The sequence below is a fragment of the Salvelinus alpinus genome, chromosome 19, assembly GCF_045679555.1.
Source record: "Salvelinus alpinus chromosome 19, SLU_Salpinus.1, whole genome shotgun sequence".
Taxonomy (NCBI): domain Eukaryota; kingdom Metazoa; phylum Chordata; class Actinopteri; order Salmoniformes; family Salmonidae; genus Salvelinus; species Salvelinus alpinus.
The window spans coordinates 11,307,984-11,330,428 of NC_092104.1; the positions used below are offsets into that span (position 1 = coordinate 11,307,984).

The following is a 22,445-nucleotide window of genomic DNA, read 5'->3' on the forward strand; positions in this document are numbered from 1 at the left end:
CTCCCTGAAATGACTCCTCCCTGAAATGACTGCTTCCTGAAATGACTGCTCCATGAAATGACTGCTCCCTGAAATGACTGCTCCCTGAAATGCCAGCAGCCACACGTTTCACACAGCAAGGCATCTTAATAAATCTTTTGTCAATACTTATATATGGAGCAGCTTTACAGGCGTTATCAACAGCTTTACAGGCGTTTTGATTGACATATATGGTGAGACGACACCAACTGCTATAATTGACTGGTGATTAGATTTGTCATCAGGGATGTATTTCCATTTAATTGGCCACATCAATTAAAAATCTCCAGTAGGTATGAGATGTGTTCCTGCTATTGACTGTGAGACGATTACACGTGCTATGTACTACTAATTATTATAATCAGCCGGCTTCCCAACGAGAGGTATTGCATAGTGTGTTTTCAACAAGTTTGTACAACATAGTTGAAACGTGGTGTTGCGTAGGAGTGCATTTCAACACCATGGATGGAAGAGGGTAGGAAAAGTGTATGAGATGAGTCACTGTTTATGTCAAATGAAGATGGATGGTTTTATATTGGCATTCTTAACAGCTCATTAAAACCTGAAGCCTCTTCTAAATACATGCTGAAGTGTTACTGTAGACAGATATGCAATCCTGTAACATGATGCAACATGCACCTAGATCTTATACAGCTTTATCCAGTCTATCGTTAGTTTCCAGTGTAGCCAACTGCCATTTTGGTTTGCTCTGGAATCAATACTTTGTATTGTAGTATAGTAATTTACTCAACCTGGTCTCAGAGCATTTCATATTATTCTGTACATAAATCTGTGACCCCATTTAGTATGATATGTTACGTTTTGTATGGTAATTATTGATTTGTGGATGTCGATCACTCATTTCGTGTGATATGCTAAGGAATAACAATTCAAATGATATGTTCCGAATTTGCTAAACATATGATATGTTACAAATTCTAGCTAGGTGACTAGGCAGCTAAGATTTGCTGGCTGGTTAACGTTAGCTAGGCTAGGAGTTGGGATTAGGGTTAAGTTTAGGAGTTAGGTTAAAGGGTTAGGGGAAGGGGAAGGGTTAGCTAAAAAGGTTAAGGTTAGGGGAACGGTTAGCTAACAAATAGCTAAAAAGTTGTAAGTAGTTGAGAGGTTGCCAATTAGCTAAAATGCTAAAGTTGTCCGTGATGAGATTCAAACTCACAACCTTTAGGTTGCTAGACGTTTTTATTATACACCAACCCACCCTACTTTTGTTTTTTGACTTAAGTAACCATCTGTCTAATGTAACCATACCAAACGTAACATACGGTATCATACTAATTTGAGTGTCCCGGATGTACATTTACTATGTTACGTCTAGTCAATGAGACCAGGCTGGTTGACTAGACAGAAGCAGGAGCCAAACAGAATGTGTGTATGGACACAACATCTAAAGATTCTAACAGATCAAAGAATATGTGATTCACTCTGATCATTGTGTTAGGATTGTTTTAAGGAACTGTTGTTACTGCAATGCCGAACAGAGAAAACCTGGAAAGTTTTTTTTTTGTATTTCCTGTTGTGCTATTTGACTTGCAGTGTACAAAAGTCTCTATGAAATGACTGTGCACCAATGCTCACAATGGCCACACTAAGGCTTACTGTTTGTCAGGTTATCTTTTGATGTTTTTGGCATCTCTCTGGATGATGAAGAAAGCCCCCACCCAAAATGATTGGGAAAATAATCAAAATATGTTTTTGTTGCTGTTTTTGAGACGTCCCATCCATCCCTCGACTCCTGATTAAACCCTCATAGACGTCTGGTATTGTCGTCAATACCCAGAAGCCTCTATTTCAAAGTTGAACATCTAAAATAATTTCTGGGAACAAATAGCTAGGTGTGAGATGGTTAATCTAGCGTCAGTAGTTGTGACTTGTTTATGTTGTTGTTTATTTTCATTGGCAGGCAAGACAGCTTGCTAATAAACAGGTCTGACGAAATGACAAGACAAACATTTACCTACCGCCCCTCACTCTCAGCAGGAACGCTATGTTGTGGTGGCGTCAGGAGTGTGTGTGTGTGTCACACAAACAGGAGTGTTTCTAATTTTTACTGGGAAATGTTTGACAACCATTCATGTAGTGTCAACCTGCCAAACACACATGAGGATATGTAGATGTCTGAAATGTCAACAATACTGGGCCTCTGCTAACTGGCGGTTGAATAATCAGACTGTTGTTTTCATTTAACCAGGTAAGTCAGTTAAGAACAAATTCTTATTTACAATGACAGCCTAGGAACGGTGGGTTAACTGCCTTGTTCAGTGGCAGAACGACAGATTTTTACCTTGTCAGCTCGGGGATTCAATCTAGCAACCTTTCGGGTTACTGGCTCAGTGCTCTAACCACTAGGCTACCTGCCGCCCTGGTTCACTCTTTTTTTGTTAGTAAAACTTCCTCACCTACCAAAGCCAACCCTCTGAATGATGAATTATCATTATCACCAATAGAAAACAAACAACGCCCTGCATATATATCTTCATCATTAAATAAGAACTACAGTGGGGAGCTAAATGAAACCATCAGTTTCATGACTCAACGTGTTGTTGTGTGCATCATGATGAAAACGGATGAATGAGTGGACAGATAGCAGATCCTTTGGATGGAAATACCCACAGTAGTGAAATGCAGTGCTGTGTGTTATTGCAGAGCTGCCAGTGTGCCTGTCTATTTGACTGAGTCAGTGAGCGCTCAGGATGCATTTTGAAGTTGTTGAGAATGTCAGAAGGGTTGTAGTCGATTTGATTTGATTTATTAGGATCCCCATTAGTCGACACCAGTGGTGGCAGCTAGTCTTACTGGGGTTCAACACATAACGGAAAAGATATTACAGACAAAATACTTTACAATTTACATACATGAACATGTGGTGTGTTCGTGTGTGCCTCTATCAGTTCCACGTACATGTCAGTACATACACACAACAAGTAGGTGACATGGGGGAGAGGAGTTGTGTCATGAAGTGTTCCTTTATTTGTTTTTTTGAAACCAGGTTTGCTGTTTACTTGCACTATATAAGATGGAAGAGAGGTCCATTCACTCATGGTTCTGTATAATATTCTACGTTTTCTTGATTTTTTTCTGGATCTGGGGACTGTGAAAAGACCCCTGGTGGCATGTCTGGTGGGGTAAGTGTGTGTGTCAGTGCTGCGTGTAAGTTTACTATGCAAACAATTTGGAATTTCCAACACATTAATGTTTCTTATTAAAACAATAAGTGATGCAGTCAGTCTTTCCTCAACTCTTAGCCAAGAGAGACATGCATGCATAGTATTAATATTATCCCTCTGATTACAATGAAGAGCAAGACGTTCTGCTCTGTTCTGGGCCAGCTGCAGCTTAACTAGGTCTTTCTTTGCAGCACTTCACCATATGACTGGACAATCACGATAAGATAACACTAGAGCCTGCAGGACTTGTTGTGTGAAGTGTGGCGTCAAAAAAGCAGGCAGGATCACTGGACAGATAGTAGCAGTTCCAGCAACTGATGCCAACCGAGTCGCGGGATCCAAACTCAAAGGGTAGCTAGCTAGTAACCAAACTTTTTCAATAGACTTTCTATCAGGTATCAAAGTAAGACCCAGATGCAGACCGTGTCGAAGTAACAATGTTTATTACAGCCACAGGGGCAAAGGTACAGGACGGCAGGCAGGCTCAGGGGCAGGCAGAGTGGTCAGGTGGGAGCGTACAGGGTCAGGACAGGCAAGGGTCAAAAACCAGGAGGACGAGAAAAGAGAGACTGGGGAAAAGCAGGCGCTGACACAAAACCACTGGTTGACTTGACAAACAAGACGAACTGGCAACAGACAAACAGAGAGCACAGGTATTAATACACAGGGCATCATAGGGAAGATGGGCGACACCTGGAGGGGGGTGGAGACAATCACAAAGACAGGTGAAACAGATCAGGGTGTGACACTTTCAGAACTTTCCAAAACAACAAACTTCTCAAAACAACAAACCCAGAGAGAGAGAAAGAGAGAGAGAATGAATTGAAAGAGAGAGATAAAAAGAAAGAGAATGAGAGAGAGGGGGAGAGAGATGGGAGAAAGAGAGAGATAGGAGAATGAGAGCGATAGAGAGATAAGAGAGAGATGGAAGAATGAGAGAGATGGAGAGATACGAGAGAGAGAGATAGAGAGATGGGAGAGTGAGATAGAGAGAGATGGGAGATGGGAGAGAAAGAGAGAGAGCGAGAGATGGGAGAGATAAAGAGAGAGAGAGAGATAAAGAGAGAGAGAGAGATGGGAGAGTGAGAGATGGGAGAGTGAGAGATGGGAGAGAAAGAGAGAGATGGGAGAGAAAGAGAGAGAGCGAGAGATGGGAGAGATAAAGAGAGAGAGAGAGATAAAGAGAGATGGTATGAACATGGTGGAGAGAGAGAAAAGAGCCTGACTGAGCCATCAGGATTTAGACTTTCTAATGGGGTGTGATGTCATCCAGCAGGATGTCTCAGGGTGCGTTTGGGGTGTGATGTCATCCAGCAGGATGTCTCAGGGTGCAATTGGGGTGTGATGTCATCCAGCAAGATGTCTCAGGGTGCGTTTGGGGTGTGATGTCATCCAGCAGGATGTCTCAGGGTGCGTTTGGGGTGTGATGTCATCCAGCAGGATGTCTCAGGGTGCGTTTGGGGTGTGATGTCATCCAGCAGGATGTCTCAGGGTGCAATTGGGATGTGATGTCATCCAGCAGGATGTCTCAGGGTGCATTTGGGGTGTGATGTCATCCAGCAGGATGTCTCAGGGTGCGTTTGGGGTGTGATGTCATCCAGCAGGATGCCTCAGGGTGCGTTTGGGGTGTGATGTCATCCAGCAGGATGTCTTAGGGTGCGTTTGGGGTGTGATGTCATCCAGCAGGATGCCTCAGGGTGCGTTTGGGGTGTGATGTCATCCAGCAGGATGTCTTAGGGTGCGTTTGGGGTGTGATGTCATCCAGCAGGATGTCTCAGGGTGCAATTGGGATGTGATGTCATCCAGCAGGATGTCTCAGGGTGCGTTTGGGGTGTGATGTCATCCAGCAGGATGCCTCAGGGTGCGTTTGGGGTGTGATGTCATCCAGCAGGATGTCTTAGGGTGCGTTTGGGGTATGATATCATCCAGCAGGATGTCTCAGGGTGCGTTTGGGGTGTGATGTCATCCAGCAGGATGTCTTAGGGTGCGTTTGGGGTGTGATATCATCCAGCAGGATGTCTCAGGGTGCGTTTGGGGTGTGATGTCATCCAGCAGGATGTCTCAGGGTGCGTTTGGGGTGTGATGTCATCCAGCAGGATGTCTCAGGGTGCGTTTGGGGTGTGATGTCATCCAGCAGGATGTCTCAGGGTGCGTTTGGGGTGTGATGTCATCTAGCAGGATGTCTTAGGGTGCGTTTGGGGTGTGATGTCATCCAGCAGGATGCCTCAGGGTGCGTTTGGGGTGTGATGTCATCCAGCAGGATGTCTTAGGGTGCGTTTGGGGTGTGATATCATCCAGCAGGATGCCTCAGGGTGCGTTCCGGGTGTGATATCATCCTGCAGGATTTCTCAGGGTGCGTTCGGGTGTGATATCATCCAGCAGGATGTCTTAGGGTGCGTTTGGGGTGTGATATCATCCAGCAGGATGTCTCAGGGTGCGTTTGGGGTGTGATGTCATCCAGCAGGATGTCTTAGGGTGCGTTTGGGGTGTGATGTCATCCAGCAGGATGTCTTAGGGTGCGTTTGGGGTGTGATGTCATCCAGCAGGATGCCTCAGGGTGCGTTTGGGGTGTGATGTCATCCAGCAGGATGTCTCAGGGTGCGTTTGGGGTGTGATATCATCCAGCAGGATGTCTTAGGGTGCGTTTGGGGTGTGATATCATCCAGCAGGATGTCTTAGGGTGCGTTTGGGGTGTGATATCATCCAGCAGGATGTCTTAGGGTGCGTTTGGGGTGTGATATCATCCAGCAGGATGTCTTAGGGTGCGTTTGGGGTGTGATATCATCCAGCAGGATGTCTTAGGGTGCGTTTGGGGTGTGATATCATCCAGCAGGATGTCTCAGGGTGCGTTTGGGGTGTGATATCATCCAGCAGGATGTCTTAGGGTGCGTTTGGGGTGTGATGTCATCCAGCAGGATGTCTCAGGGTGCGTTTGGGGTGTGATATCATCCAGCAGGATGTCTTAGGGTGCGTTTGGGGTGTGATGTCATCCAGCAGGATGTCTTAGGGTGCGTTTGGGGTGTGATATCATCCAGCAGGATGTTTGTGTAGATGGGAAAGAAAAGGACAGATTCACCCTTGACACAAAACGCCGCCTTCCAGTTGTTTTAGATGTCTCCTAGTGTGTGTATGAACTACTGGAAGTATGAATTATGAGTTTCAATTAAACAATAATACTGTATTTAGATCAAGATAACAACACAAAAGTAGCAGAAATGTACAACCCCATACTGCTTTATCTGTATAGGGATGATATTAATTATGAATTATAATTATGAACAATTAGAAGAAAAAAATGGTGCCCATAAACTTTGAGAAAACTATGAATGACTACACACCGTTCCACATTCAGACTGTTGTTGACTTGTCTCTATCCTTCAGCCGTAGAGAGGACAAGCTGAGGATCCCCAGTGGGTGGTTGTGTCACCTGGCCCCTGAAATAGTCTCTCAGCTCTCCCCGGAAACAGAGGAGGACAAGCTGCCTTTCTCCAAACAGTCAGACGTCTTTGCTTTCGGGTGAGTACCGCTACGTTGCAAATGGTACCCTATTCCATATGTAGTGCGCTACTCTCGACCAGGGCCCATATCTCTCTGGTTAAACATAGTGCACTATTAGGGAATATGATGCCATTTTGAATACACTACGTGTCCCTTACCACTTCTACTTTTGTTGTGAGGAGTTGTTCAGGAGCCTCTTCACTCTCTGTCTAGTTTTCATTGGATTTTCAAGCCCGATTGTATTGACTTGAATGAAATTGAATAAACTTTATCCCACTAGGGGAAATTGGGTTTGTCACTAGCAAGACAAATACTATAATGTTTTTTTGTTTTTTTTGTTATCCCTCTGAACCATTTACCATCTCTTCCATCTTTCCTCTCAGCCATCTTCCGTCTCAGCCATCTTCCTTCTCTTCCATCTTCCCTCTCATCCATGTTTGGAATGGTTATAATAAAATGGTAATAATAGCTAGAATAGTTATAGTTTTCCGGTCTACCTGACCTAACCAAGAAAAACTCTAGTACCTTAGATATAACACTGACTCTAGTTATAACACTAGTTATAACACTGACTCTAGTTATAATACTAGTTATAAAACTGACCCTAGTTATAACACTCACCCTAGTTATAACACTGACCCCAGTTATAACACTAGGTATAACACTGACACTAGTTGTAACACTCACCCTAGTTAACACTAGTTAAACACTGACCCTAGTTATAACACTAGTTATAACACTGACACTAGTTATAACACTAGTTATAACACTGACCCTAGTTAACACTAGTTAAACACTGACCCTAGTTATAACACTAGTTATAACACTGACACTAGTTATAACACTGACCCTAGTTAACACTAGTTATAACACTGCCCCTAGTTATAACACTAGTTATAACACTGCCCCTAGTTATAACACTGCCCCTAGTTATAACACTAGTTATAACACTGACCCTAGTTATAACACTGACCCCAGTTATAACACTAGTTATAACACTGCCCCTAGTTATAACACTGCCCCTAGTTATTACACTAGTTATAACACTGACCCTAGTTATTACACTAGTTATAACACTGACCCTAGTTATAACACTAGTTATAACACTGACCCCAGTTATAACACTAGTTATAACACTGACCCTAGTTATTACACTAGTTATAACACTGACCCTAGTTATAACACTAGTTATAACACTGACCCCAGTTATAACACTGACCCTAGTTATTACACTAGTTATAACACTGACCCTAGTTATAATTAAGTGATAATGCCCTCGAAGCTCGTGTTTGGAAGATGTATTGGCACGGATGTATTTTGGCTCGAGACTGTCTTGAGCCGGCAAACCTTGCCAATATATCCTCCAAACACCGGCTTCGAGGGCATTGTTACTTTATACAACGGGATACCAACATATTCAAATAATGATTTACATATTTTAATGAAAAACGTTATTTTGATGAATTTATTTATACTATTTCATCCTTCCACAAGATATAGTCCGGACACAAATCTAGGGTTGCTACCCAAGCCGGCTGGTCGTTCGTTCTATCGGTTCGGTTGCCAGAGTCGTTCAGTTTTTTTGTTTTGTATCTATGGACTCGACCCAGTCATTCGTTCTAAATGTTCCATTGCCATACTGGCTGGCAATGTTCTTATCCATTGCTTGCTAGCTAGCCAACTACGGCTAACTTACAGTCACATCAAACTGTGTAGTCTGAATAACAACAAAGTAGCTGCATTTGCATTTGTTTGAGCTGTTTTCTAGTGACATTTATTTAGATACATCCCATAACAATGAGCTAATGATGCGAGATTTCACCTGGCATAGAACATGTGCTCTCACGTCAGGACACTGTTGTTCAGAGGAGCTAGCCAACAACACAGATACAACAATTACTTCAAACTGAAGCTGGAAAGACTGCAAACTAGCTGCACCGTTTTCTATTGACATTTCTTTCTATATATCCATAAAAATTATACTGATTCATGATAGCGACTTGCTGAGAAAAGCTGCTTGCTGCATCCCGACTCCCGACCCCTACACGTTCATTACTATAGGACAGCTGGAGATAGAATTTCAATAGCCTACTGAAACAATGTGGCAAATGTCAGAGAGACACACAGCAAGGTTTATTAAAAATCTCTGCTATTTAAAACCAATTGCTAGTCTAAAAGAAATGGGAGATAATGTTTAGAGTCTTTTTACAGTGGAGATCAAGTTTTATAAATTGTCTGGCTGGGCTATAACACTGACCCTAGTTATAACACAAGTTCTAACATTCCATGCTCTGCCATTCCTTGCCTTCTATTTTTTATCTTCTGTGATCGTCACAGACCCCTTTGCGTGGGCGGACCCTGCACTGTTGACTCCTAACACAATTGCATTTTCAGATGTCCTCCCATATGGAGGGCCTGTCACTGGATCAGTCTGAGGGGAAGGGACGCAGTGCTCACATACACACTGGATGGGCCCCATATGGCACGCTATTCCCTATAAAGTGCATTACTTTTAACCAGAGCCCTGTGGGAATAGGGTGTCATTTGGGATACAGCCGGTGTCCATCTGGCCTGTTGGTGCCTTAGTGTTATCTAGAGGTGACCCCTAGAGCTGTTGTACATATTCAGCAATTCATGCTACTCAACCCTGGTTGTTGACATGACAGTGGAGAAAATGGCTGCTCATAATGCAAAGAGAGGATAGTGTGACGATGTTGATGAAGTATACTGTATTAAATGGACCTAACAGGTTTGATATAAAGTTAGTTCCTCAGCAGCAACCTTGTGGTCTGTCAGACTCATTGTCGGAGCGTCTATAGCTTTTCAATGTATTCCGGCAAGCACAACAGACATACAGCATAGAGATGTGGTTTGATACCCATTGTGTGTGGATGTCTGTTGTTGCATTTTGTCATAATCTCACCGTAATAGGAAAATATTACATACACACATCCAATCTCCCTGAGCAGGTGCTGAATAGGAAAACAAATCAATTAATTGTGAAACTGCACAGTGAAATCTATGCTGCCGTGTCATTGATGGTATCATAATGTTAAATGTCTAAACCATGGGATATTTCACACATCTGCCCCCCCCAACTGATTCCCCCCTGTGCTGTGTCTGTCTGCAGCACTATCTGGTACGAGTTGCATGCACGTGAGTGGCCTTATAAGAACCAGCCAGCAGAAGTTATCATCTGGCAGGTGGGCAGCGGAATGAAACCCAATCTCACACAGATCGGTATGGGCAAAGAGATATCGGTGAGTGTTGCCCATTTACAGCAAACTGTACCACACCTACTGACTATGTTTCATTGAACCTTTATTTAACTAGGCAAGTCAGTTAGGAACAAATTCTTATTTACAATGACGGCCTACACCGGACAACGCTGGGCCAATTGTGCGCCGCCCTATGGGACTCCCGATCACGTCCGGATGTGATACAACCTGGATTCTAACCAGGGACTGTAGTGACACCTCTTAATTTAAATTTGTAATTTTACCTTTATTTAACTAGGCAAGTCAGTTAAGAACAAATTCTTATTTACAATGACAGTCTTGTACTGGCAAGGCCTCTCTTGCACTGAGATGCAGTGTCTTAGACCGCTGCGCCACTCGGGAGCAGTTAGAAGTTGCTCACTAGTTGTAGGTGAACATATTCTAAGTCCATGGGTAAAGATACTGTATATTCCTGAGTAGGGTTCTTCATAGTAGTGCAGTGTTAACTTTCTTTCTTCACATAGCTGAACACCACACGCCTGGTTGTTTCAGGTCTGATCTGTGTACATATCAATTGACAGGTGTTCAGAATGAGCATCCTCATACATATCAATTGACAGGTGTTCAGAATGAGCATCCTCATACATATCAATTTACAGGTGTTCAGAATGAGCATCCTCATACATATCAATTGCCAGGTGTTCAGAATGAGCATCCTCATACATATCAATTGACAGGTGTTCATAATGAGCATCCTCATACATATCAATTGACAGGTGTTCAGAATGAGCATCCTCATACATATCAATTGACAGGTGTTCATAATGAGCATCCTCATACATATCAATTGACAGGTGTTCAGAATGAGCATCCTCATTGGCTGTTTGTTATTTGTGTTTTCTGAACCACTTCACAAAATAATTTCTCTCACAGGAAAAAATACTGTTATTTGAATCCGGTGGCATTCGTCCATTTGTCCAGTTCTCCACGCAGGTCTCTTTCTCTCCTGTTTGTCCTGTGTGTGCCTGGCTCTCTAAACAGGGTCTGTTCTGGATCTCCCTCCCTAGGACATCCTGCTCTTCTGCTGGGCGTTCGAGCAAGAGGAGAGGCCCAGCTTCTCCAAGCTGGTGGATCTGCTGGAAAAGTTGCCAAAAAGGAACCGCCGCCTTTCCCACCCAGGGCACTTCTGGAAGTCAGCTGAGTATGTCAAATGAGACTAAAATACAACAAAGTAAACTCACCTAGACTATGTATCCTCATGGTGTGTGTGTGTGTGTGTGTGTGTGTGTGTGTGTGTGTGTGTGTGTGTGTGTGTGTGTGTGTGTGTGTGTGTGTGTGTGTGTGTGTGTGTGTGTGTGTGTGTGTGTGTGTGTGTGTGTGTGTGTGTGTGTGTGTGTGTGTGTGTGTGTGTGTATATATAGGTGCAGTTGACCGTGACCCTCTGAACCTAGACTTCTCAACATCCTCTGAACTCATACTTTGGGTTTATTGTTTAATCACATGGAAGATGTGTTTTATTTCATTACTCAAATGACCTGTTCAGTTTGTTGGTTGGTTTCTTTATTCTGGAATGTATTTTTCTCAATGTCACTTGTTTTAATGAGAGTTTTTTTTGTGTCATGTCTCACTTCATTGTGTACGGAAAATGCATCAGAATGAACTAGTTTTTAGAATGAATGTAATTATGTAATGAATTGTGAAATGTACATTTTTAAGTAATTGTCTTGCCATTTCCTGTCTGTCAACTGTCTTTGTCATTTGTCAGTGTACCTCATGGTCCCTTGTGTTTGTGTTCTCTACATGTTAGTCTCAAAGCTTTATTTTAAAGTCATTATTCACTATTGAATGTGAAGACTCCACTCCTGTCACTTGTAGGGCTGGATGATACTTCAGTACATTGGTAGGAAACTGTTCTGTGCTTTGATTATTGCCTGTGAACACTGTTGAGGATGCGTAAAAAAAAAATGGCATCCTATTCCCTACACTGACCTGTCAAAAACGTCAAAGGTAGTGGACTAGATGGGAAATAGGGTGCGAGATGTTTGAACAGCAGCCTTTTTTCTCAGCTCTGGGCCATTCAGGAGAAGACCTAGACTGACTGACTAGAAATCTCTCACGCTAATGTCAAAACGCTGACACTTCAAATGTATCTCATTACTTAGTAGAAATGTGCTTCAACACCTTGGACAAATGCTGTCACTGAGAAATAGGTGTAGAGTGGTTACTTTGGTGTTTTAACGCAGAAAAGTAAAAAAAATAAAAAATAAAAAAAGAGATGTATAGCCAGCTAGCTAAGGTCACTACCTATGTACGTTAATGATGACACAATCGATTCACTTCAGGAATTTGTCAGCCCTATAATTGACAAAGGACTTTCTGAACAGACACCATGACACAGTCTAGTAACACGACTCTGTCCATGACCTGGCCTTTTCTATCATATATTTCACAGCGATATTTGAAATCTAAGCAAGCTAGAGTGCAGTCAGATTGTGAAAACCAGTGTCTAACTAAGAACTGTAAAGCTACTGCCATGGGCTCTGTACAGCCATGGCTTAGATGCAGACAATCCAATCCTGTATAAAGCCCTTTCTACAACACTATATTATACAGTAAAATATGTTGGAAATGCATACAAACAAATTGCTGCTGTTTTTTGGAGTACATCTGTCTATTTTGGAATTACTGGAATTCAGATATTGTACGTGGGTCATTTATATTTGTACTGTTTACAACTTTTAAGTGCATGAAATGGACTACAAAGGATCTAGTCTCACTATTACGATACAAAGTTGACTCTTTCAGCTCTACATTAAGTATATGATCACTGGGGTATTTTCTGATGGAACTGTTGTCAGCGTAGGATCACCACACAATACAGTTACAACAGTTAATAAGACTATACAGCCTGCTTTGTAAAAAAGAAATGTTCAAAAGCGATGTTTAAGAGAATGATTGTAATATTATATTTGCACAGTATAATCGTGAAGAGAAATAACTAATTGTGCTGGATAAAAAAACTAATCAACAGGAAAAACCAATCAACATTTAGTGGAAAGTATACAGTGGCTTGCGAAAGTATTCACCCCCTTGGCATTTTCCCTATTTTGTTGCCTTATAACCTGGAATTAAAATAGATTTTTTTGGGGTTTGTATCATTTGATTTACACAACATGCCTACCACTTTGAAGATGCAAAATATTTTGTATTGTGAAACAAACAAGAAATAAGACAAAAAAACTGAAAACTTGAGCGTGCATAACTATTCACCCCCCCCAAAGTCTATACTTTGTAGAGCCACCTTTTGCAGCAATTACAGCTGCAAGTCTCTTGGGGTATGTCTCTATAAGCTTGGCACATCTAGCCACTGGTATTTTTGCCCATTCTTCAAGGCAAAACTGCTCCAGCTCCTTCAAGTTGGATGGGTTCCGCTGGTGTACAGCAATCTTTAAGTCATACCACAGATTCTCAATTGGATTGAGGTCTGGGAATGGCCTAGTCAAATCCTATACATTTAAATGTTTCCCCTTAAACCACTCAAGTGTTGCTTTAGCAGAATGCTTAGGGTCAATGTCCTGCTGGAAGGTGAACCACCGTCCCAGTCTCAAATCTCTGGAAGACTGAAACAGGTTTACCTCAAGAATTTCCCTGCATTTAGCACCATCCATCATTCCTTCAATTCTGACCGGTTTCCCAGTCCCTGCCGATGAAAAACATACCCACAGCATGCTGCTGCCACCACCATGCTTCACTGTGGGAATGTTGTTCTCGGGGTGATGTGAGGTGTTGGGTTTGCACCAGACATAGTGTTTTCCTTGATGGCCAAAAAGCTAAATTTTTGTCTCATCTGACCAGAGTACCTTCTTCCATATGTTTGGGGAGTCTCCCACATGCCTTTTGGCAAACACCAAATGTGTTTGCTTATTTTTTTCTTTAAGCAATGGCTTTTTTCTGGCCACTCTTTCGTAAAGCCCAGCTCTGTGGAGTGTATGGCTTAAAGTGGTCCTATCGACAAATACTCCAATCTCCGCTGTGGAGCTTTGCAGCTCCTTCAGGGTTATCTTTGGTCTCTTTGTTGCCTCTGATTAATGCCCTCCTTGCCTGGTCCGTGAGTTTTGGTGGGTGGCCCTCTCTTGGCAGGTTTGTTGTGGTGCCATATTCTTTCCATTTTTTAATAATGGATTTAATGTTGCTCTGTGGGATGTTCAAAGTCTCAGATATTTTTTTACAACTCAACCCTGATCTGTAGTTCTCCACAACTTTGTCCCTGACCTGTTTGGAGAGCTCCTTGGTCTTCATGGTGCCGCTTGCTTGGTGGTGCCCCTTGCTTAGTGGTGTTGCAGACTCTGAGGCCTTTCAGAACAGGTGTATATATACTGAGATCATGTGACACTTAGACTCCACACAGATGGACTTTATTTAACTAATTATGTGACTTCTGAAGGTTATTGGTTGCACCAGATCTTATTTAGGGGCTTCACAGCAAAGGGGGTGAATACATATGCACGCACCACTTTTCAGTTTAGAATTTTTTGAAACAAGTACTTTTTTTCATTTCACTTCACCAATTTGGACTATTTTGTGTATGTGAAATCGAAATAAAAATCCATTTAAATTACAGGTTGTAATGCAACAAAATAGGAAAACACCAAGGGGGATGAATACCTTTGCAAGGCACTGTAGACCTCGTTTTATCGTCAGTTGCCGTAAATCAATATTCCATGTGAACTCACTACAGCAGTTTTGGTGTACAGGATTTCTTACTTTATGAATGTATGTATTGTGTTGTTGTGGTTTTGTCGTATATTTTTGTTCATTCAGATTTATTTTTCTCCATATACCTTCCTATATTACGTAAGCATTGATGTTTATTTTCTGATTCAAGCCTTGTATTGTAGAGTATAGCTCCAAAAGCTTGTATTTATCAATGCCTTGTGGTCCATGGCTCCGTGACTGGTAGATTCATCAGAAGCTCTTTATTTGCACTCATCTTCTACGAAAAAGTATGCCAATAAAAATGTTTTCATTTTGAATGTTTTTACTCATCTTTTATCTTACCCTCTTCTCTTTTATACATTTTGCACTTGTTACTTTGAAAATGTTCTACACACCCTTGCACAGAACTTTATTGAAGAGCAACTTCCCCTAAAAACAAACATATATATTAGAAAACAACCTATATGGCATCGATATGAGTCAGAAACATTTATTCTACTGTCAAAATTGACTACAAAAGTGTAACAAAGTTTTGTGAGACTTGTGTGAGACTGCATCACAACTTAAATTAAGTTTGGGTTTATTTCAATCCTGCCTACATGCCCACAGCTGGCAGCAAACAAGTAATCATAAATTCGGAGTACAGCTGCATGTGGCCCGATTGTAATGCCTGTGGTAAATTTGACAATGAATATCCCTATGGGGTTAGTTGGGGACCATCGGTAAATTACACAATGTACACAATGTTAAAATTCCAATAGCTCCAAATTCCAATGACTTAAAAACCTCAAACCAACTATAAATTGTAGAAATGTATATACAAATATTAAAACAATTTAATGAAAACTAAAAGGTGTGCAACATGAAAATATTTTCTCATTGTGTAATTTATTGCGGTCCCTAACTAGCCCCAAAGGTAGGCTAGCCAAAGTCAAACCAACTTTGCCACAGTCGCACACCAGCTGGCTGAAGCTAATTGGCGTAAGAATTTGGCTAACTCTTCTCACCTGCAAACATACAAGCGAGACACCAATATCAAACCACACCCCGAAACCAACTCTCGCTTGAATTAATTCGTGACCGCTAACATTTCTTAAGAAACCATCGAATACGATGCCAAATCAGGAAGTTCAGCCATCCTTTAAAACGCAGCCTAAAGTCAGTTGCTAATCTCAAATTAAATAGACTTGTACATAAAAGGGAATATAAAATCCATAAAAAGAAAAATTGAAGCAGGAAAACACAAATCTGGATTAAAGGTACTGTTTCAATCAGGAAAGTTTGAGTTGCATCAAATGTACTGGTGGACAATGTCATCAATCTCAACCAAGAACCCTTCAAGAGTCCTTCCCAGTGTTTAAACAGTAACATAATTCAAAACGATTAGCCTACCGTCTGGTTTTTCACAGACATAACACCTAAGCTACACTGAGTGTACAAAACATTAGGATCACCTTCCTAATATTGAAATGAAGCCCCTGTTGCCTTCACAACAGCCTTAATATGTCGGGCATGGACTCTACAAGGTGTCAAACAGGGATGCTGGCCCATGTTGACTCCAATGCTTCCAACAGTTGTGTCAAGTTGGCTGGATGTCCTTTGGGTGGTGGACCATTCTTGATACACACTGGAAACTGTTGAGCATGAAAAACCCAGCAGCGCTGTAGTCCTTGACACACTCAAACCAGTGCTCCTGGCACCTGCTCCTGCTCCTACCACCATAACCTGTTCAAAGTCACTTAAATATGTTGTCTTGCCCATTCACTCTCTGAATGGCACACATACACAATCCATGTCTCAAATCCTTCTTTAACCTGTCTCCTCCCCTTCATCTACACTGATTGAAGTGGATTTAACCGTTGACATCAATAAGGGATCATATCTTTCACCTGGATTCACTTGGCCAGTCTGTCAAATAAAGAGCAGGTGTTCTTAATGTTTTGTACACTGTGTATATATGTGTAAAGGAGATGAGTTGGAGATAATTTACACATTCCCCAGACATGTATATTTTGTATTAAGCAAATTGGCAGCAACAGTGTGTTTGCATGCATCTCTTTAGGTCCGTAGGGACATGGAGGGTTGACTATATGCCAGGATCCTCCTTCACGTATCCCAGCATTCACACTGAATTGATCATTCTACTAATTGACACTTGCCGTCAAATTTTTGATGTATTTTTGGGCCACAGATTCCTGCATGCCCAGAGGGAGCGTTGGCACGCTGATGATGCTGTCTGTGCGAGCCTCGCTTGCTGCCTCTGCTTTACGCCTGTGTGTGTGTGTGTGTGTGTGGGGGGGGGGGGGGTCAGGTGTGTGACTCACAGGCTGAGGAGGGAGAGAAGTGGGAGAGAGGGAGGATGGAAAGAGGGAAGGGAGAGGTGGATTGATGGATGGATGGGAGCACTGGGTTCTAGAGACATTCTCTCCTGTCTTCAATCTCTGCCTCCTGTCTTCCATTTCTACCTCCACTTCTTCTGACTGCCCCCACTCAAGTGTAAAATTCACATCCTTGTCAATGTCTGAAGATATCCGTCTCAATGATGGAGTAGTTGAGGACTGAGGCAAATAAATAGTTGTCTAGGCCTACTTACTCCAAAGCAGGGCTCTCCAACCTTGTTCCTGCAGAGCTACCCTCCTGTAGGTTTTCGCTCCAACCCTGTTCCTAGAGAGTTACTGTCCTGTAGGTTTGAACTCCAACCCTGTTCCTGGAGAGTTACTGTCCTGTAGGTTTTCGCTCCAACCCCAGGTGTAATTAACCTGATTCATCTTATTAACCAGCAGATTATTAGAATCAGGTGCACTAGATTAGGGTTGGAGTGAAAACCTACAGGACAGTAACTCTCCAGGAACAGGGTTGGAGTGAAAACCTACAGGACAGTAACTCTCCAGGAACAGGGTTGGAGTTCAAACCTACAGGACAGTAACTCTCTAGGAACAGGGTTGGAGTGAAAACCTACAGGACAGTAACTCTCCAGGAACAGGGTTGGAGTGAAAACCTACAGGACAGTAACTCTCTAGGAACAGGGTTGGAGTTCAAACCTACAGGACAGTAACTCTCCAGGAACAGGGTTGGAGTTCAAACCTACAGGACAGTAACTCTCCAGGAACAGGGTTGGAGTTCAAACCTACAGGACAGTAACTCTCCAGGAACAGGGTTGGAGTTCAAACCTGCAAGACAGTAACTTATCAAGAATTAGGTTGGTTTTCACTGCTGGTAGATCATCTACCGTCTTGAAGGCTTGAGGGGATGGTGGCAGGGGCGGGTGTGTGGAGAGGTGGAGAGAGGGGGATGGAGAGGAGGAGGGGAGGTGGAGAGGTAGAGAAAGGGGGTTGGAGAGGAGGAGGGGAGGTGGAGAGGTAGAGAAAGGGGGTTGGAGAGGAGGAGGGGAGGTAGAGAGGTAGAGAAAGGGGGATGGAGAGGAGGAGGGGAGGTAGAGAGAGGGGGATGGAGAGGTAGAAAGGAGGAGGGGTGGTGGAAAGGTAGAGAGAGGGGGTTGGAGAGGAGGAGTGGAGGTGGAGAGGTAGAGAGAGGGGGATGGAGAGGCTCAGAAGGGATGGAGAGAGGGGGTTAATTAGGGAATACCAGTAACACCTTGAATGGGAGTACTAATTAATTCTTTCATATCCTGATCCTTACATAATTAGCCCCAATTAGCTTGTTGAAGTTTCTCCTATTCTGCAAATCAATGTACATCATTTCCTGGAAAATCCCCAACGAGGAAGATCTGGTGGAGAAATATATCCCATAGATTCTAAAATGCCGTCATTAGTGATGATATCATATCCTAGTGATCAACATTCCATTGGCAGGTTCTAATCGGGAATGTATTGTTCTGTGAGAGCAGATTTTTTTTGGGGGGAATACAATAATCATATGCGCTATAACCAATGACTGACGACTAAAACCTAAATACAATAATCATGTGCACTATAAACAATGACTGACGACTTAAACCTAAACCCCCACTTTAATGAAATGTATGTTTCCTTCCTGTTGTTTTTCGCATGTTGTTTCGTTAGAACCTTTGATCTTTCAGGAGCTTCTTCCCTCTCCCCCACACCTGTACTGACCTCGCCTTCTGGATGATAGCGGGGTGAACAGGCAGTGGCTTGGGTGGTTGTTGTCCTTGATGATCTTTATGGCCTTCCTGTGACATCGGGTGGTGTAGGTGTCCTGGAGGGCAGGTAGTTTGCCCCTGGTGATGCGTTCTGCAGACCTCACTACCCTCTGGAGAGCCTCCGCCCACAACCGTAAGGCTCTCCAGAGGGTAGTGAGGTCTGCAGAACGCATCACCAGGGGCAAACTACCTGCCCTCCAGGACACCTACACCACCCGATGTCACAGGAAGGCCATAAAGATCATCAAGGACAACAACCACCCAAGCCACTGCCTGTTCACCCCGCTATCATCCAGAAGGCGAGGTCAGTACAGGTGCATCAAAGCAGGGACCGAGAGACTGAAAAACAGCTTCTATCTCAAGGCCATCAGACTGTTAAACACCCACCACTAACATTTAGCGGCCGCTGCCAACATACTGACCCAACTCCAGCCACTTTAAAAATGGGAATTTATGGAAATTATGTAAAAATGTACCACTAGCCACTTTAAGCAATGCCACTTAATACAATGTTTACATACCCTACATTACCCATCTCATATGTATATATACTGTACTCTATATCATCTACTGCATCTTGCCATCTTTATGCAATACATGTACCACTAGCCACTTTAAACTATGCCACTTTATGTTTACATACCCTACAGTACTCATCTCATATGTATATACCGTACTCTATACCATCTACTGCATCTGCCATGCCGTTCTGTACCACCACTCATTCATATATCTTTATGTACATATTCTTTATCCCTTTACACTTGTGTGTGTGTGTAAGGTAGTAGTGTGGAATTGTTAGGTTAGATTACTGTTGGTTATTACTGCATTGTCGGAACTAGAAGCACAAGCATTTCGCTACACTCGCATTAACATCTGCTAACCATGTGTATGTGACTAATACAATTTGATTTGATTTGATTTGATGTATATTTTGTTTTATCCATTTTGAAATTGGCATACTGAAAAAGATGAACACAGAGCAACCCAGGCTGCAGGTAAAGATACCTTATTTTTAAATCCTGTCCTTGTTGTACCAAGGGCACCAGTAGAGGTTAGTGGTACAGTATGTGAGAACCAAACTTGGACGAAATTCTTGCATCTCGCAATGAGAGAGCAGGTCAGCGGAGATTCTAACTTTAAGAATTGGAGAAAGACAACGAAACCGATACTGTAACCTTTAGAATGGAGAAAGACAATGAAACAGATACTGTAACCTTTAGAATGGAGGAAGACAATGAAACAGATACTGTAACCTTTAGAATGGAGAAAGACAATGAAACAGATACTGTAACCTTTAGAATGGAAAAAGACAATGAAACAGATACTGTAACCTTTAGAATGGAGAAAGACAATGAAACCGATACTGTAACCTTTAGAATGGAGAAGGACAATGAAACAGATACTGTAACCTTTAGAATGGAGAAAGACAATGAAACCGATACTGTAACTTTTAGAATGGAGAAAGACAATTAAACAGATACTGTAACCTTTAGAATGGAGAAAGACAATGAAACAGATACTGTAACCTTTAGAATGGAGAAAGACAATGAAACAGATACTGTAACCTTTAGAATGGAGAAAGACAATGAAACAGATACTGTAACCTTTAGAATGGAGAAAGACAATGAAACAGATACTGTAACCTTTAGAATGGAGAAAGACAATAAAGCAGCACCCTTTTAAGATTGATTGGAGCAACTGCAAGGTAATGATACAAAGCTTCATTAAGATGGTATCAAGACCATGAAACGCATAAAGCACAGTAGCTTTAGAAACTGCCAATTTGGTGCAACATGAGCTGTCAGAGTTAGCGCTCCACAGCTTCCAGAGTGTGTGGTCTTTTCTTTATTCCTCCGAACACACGGCGTACTTCACGGAAGATGGAGAGATAGAGACAAAGGGCTGGGGAAAGGGAGAGGACAGCGAGAAAGAGAGTGGGGGAGGAGATATAGAGATAGGGAGAGAGAAAGAGAGGACACAGAGAGAAAGAGAAATACAGAGATGTATACCCTGAAAACTCATACGAATTTCCAGAAAATTCTTCCTTTAGCTGGCAGTGTTTTGGACCAGGGCTTGCATTAATTCATGCATTAAGGTGTAAGATTTCCCTCTGGCTATCAAACGTGTTCCTCAACAGCTAGGAAACACCTGTCCCCATGTCTGTCCATCTGCCAGCTAAAAGAATACAGTACTGCTACAGTCCCCATGTCTGTCCATCTGCCAGCTAAAAGAATACAGTACTGCTACAGTCCCCATGGCTGTCCATCTGCCAGCTAAAAGAATACAGTACTGCTACAGTCCCCATGTCTGTCCATCTGCCAGCTAAAAGAATACAGTACTGCTACAGTCCCCATGGCTGTCCATCTGCCAGCTAAAAGAATACAGTACTGCTACAGTCCCCATGGCTGTCCATCTGCCAGCTAAAAGAATACAGTACTGCTACAGTCCCAGTGAGCCATTCAGAATAGCCAAGGCCTATTGTTCAGTAGTTTTCCTATTGATGTCAAACAGTGTCATGTTGTTCGTCTGATCTCAGCTTGTATCAGGGAGATGGAGGTGCACATTAAACAGTGTCATGCTCTTCGTCTGATCTCAGCTTGTATCAGGGAGATGGAGGTGCACATTAAACAGTGTCATGCTGTTCGTCTGATCTCAGCTTGTATCAGGGAGATGGAGGTGCACATTAAACAGTGTCATGCTGTTCGTCTGATCTCAGCTTGTATCAGGGAGATGGAGGTGCACATTAAACAGTGTCATGCTGTTCGTCTGATCTCAGCTTGTATCAGGGAGATGGAGGTGCACATTAAACAGTGTCATGCTGTTCGTCTGATCTCAGCTTGTATCAGGGAGATGGAGGTGCACATTAAACAGTGTCATGCTGTTCGTCTGATCTCAGCTTGTATCAGGGAGATGGAGGTGCACATTAAACAGTGTCATACTGTTCGTCTGATCTCAGCTTGTATCAGGGAGATGGAGGTGCACATTAAACAGTGTCATGCTGTTCGTCTGATCTCAGCTTGTATCAGGGAGATGGAGGTGCACATTAAACAGTGTCATGCTGTTCGTCTGATCTCAGCTTGTATCAGGGAGATGGAGGTGCACAATAAACAGTTGGATGATAGATACTGTAAATACAATTTAAAATATCCTTTCCAGATTTAAATGATTTATCAAAATCAAAATGTATTTTTCTAATTTTGTGATTATGCCCGTCATGTTGTACAAGAGGGACTTTGTGTTTGTGCATTAGAGTGTTTCTGTACGTGTTTGGATATAATTGTCTCAATTTCGTCTGGTTGTTCCTGAGAGCATTGCGAGGCTTAAGGAAGACCACTCACTGACTTAATGTTGGTTCTTCCTTTCCCTTCCTGCTCCAGGCTGTAACATAATTAACCATGGGACTGTGTCTTTTTCTCTGGTGAAGCTTGTCCCCAGCTCCCTCCACTTACAGTACTTCTGCTCCATCACTTCCTCTTGTCCCCAGCTCCCTCCACTTACAGTACTTCTGCTCCATCACTTCCTCTTGTCCCCAGCTCCCTCCACTTACATTACTTCTGCTCCATCACTTCCTCTTGTCCCCAGCTCCCTCCACTTACATTACTTCTGCTCCATCACTTCCTCTTGTCCCCAGCTCCCTCCACTTACAGTACTTCTGCTCCATCACTTCCTCTTGTCCCCAGCTCCCTC

At 42.7% G+C, this 22,445-nt stretch overlaps 1 protein-coding gene across 3 annotated transcripts in view; it reads left to right on the forward strand.

The window, feature by feature from the left end:
• The window catches only part of LOC139545024 (kinase suppressor of Ras 2-like), a 131,265-nt gene extending 116,313 nt beyond the window's left edge, over positions 1 to 14,952 (forward strand). For all 3 annotated transcript variants that reach the window (XM_071352351.1, XM_071352349.1, XM_071352350.1), the window contains exons 20-23: positions 6,585 to 6,719; positions 9,832 to 9,961; positions 10,987 to 11,120; positions 11,341 to 14,952. In XM_071352351.1, coding sequence (XP_071208452.1) covers positions 6,585 to 6,719; positions 9,832 to 9,961; positions 10,987 to 11,120; positions 11,341 to 11,350 — 409 coding nt within the window. In that variant the 3' untranslated portion in view covers positions 11,351 to 14,952. The remainder of the gene's footprint in view (positions 1 to 6,584; positions 6,720 to 9,831; positions 9,962 to 10,986; positions 11,121 to 11,340) is intronic.
• Positions 14,953 to 22,445: the final 7,493 nt, after the last annotated feature.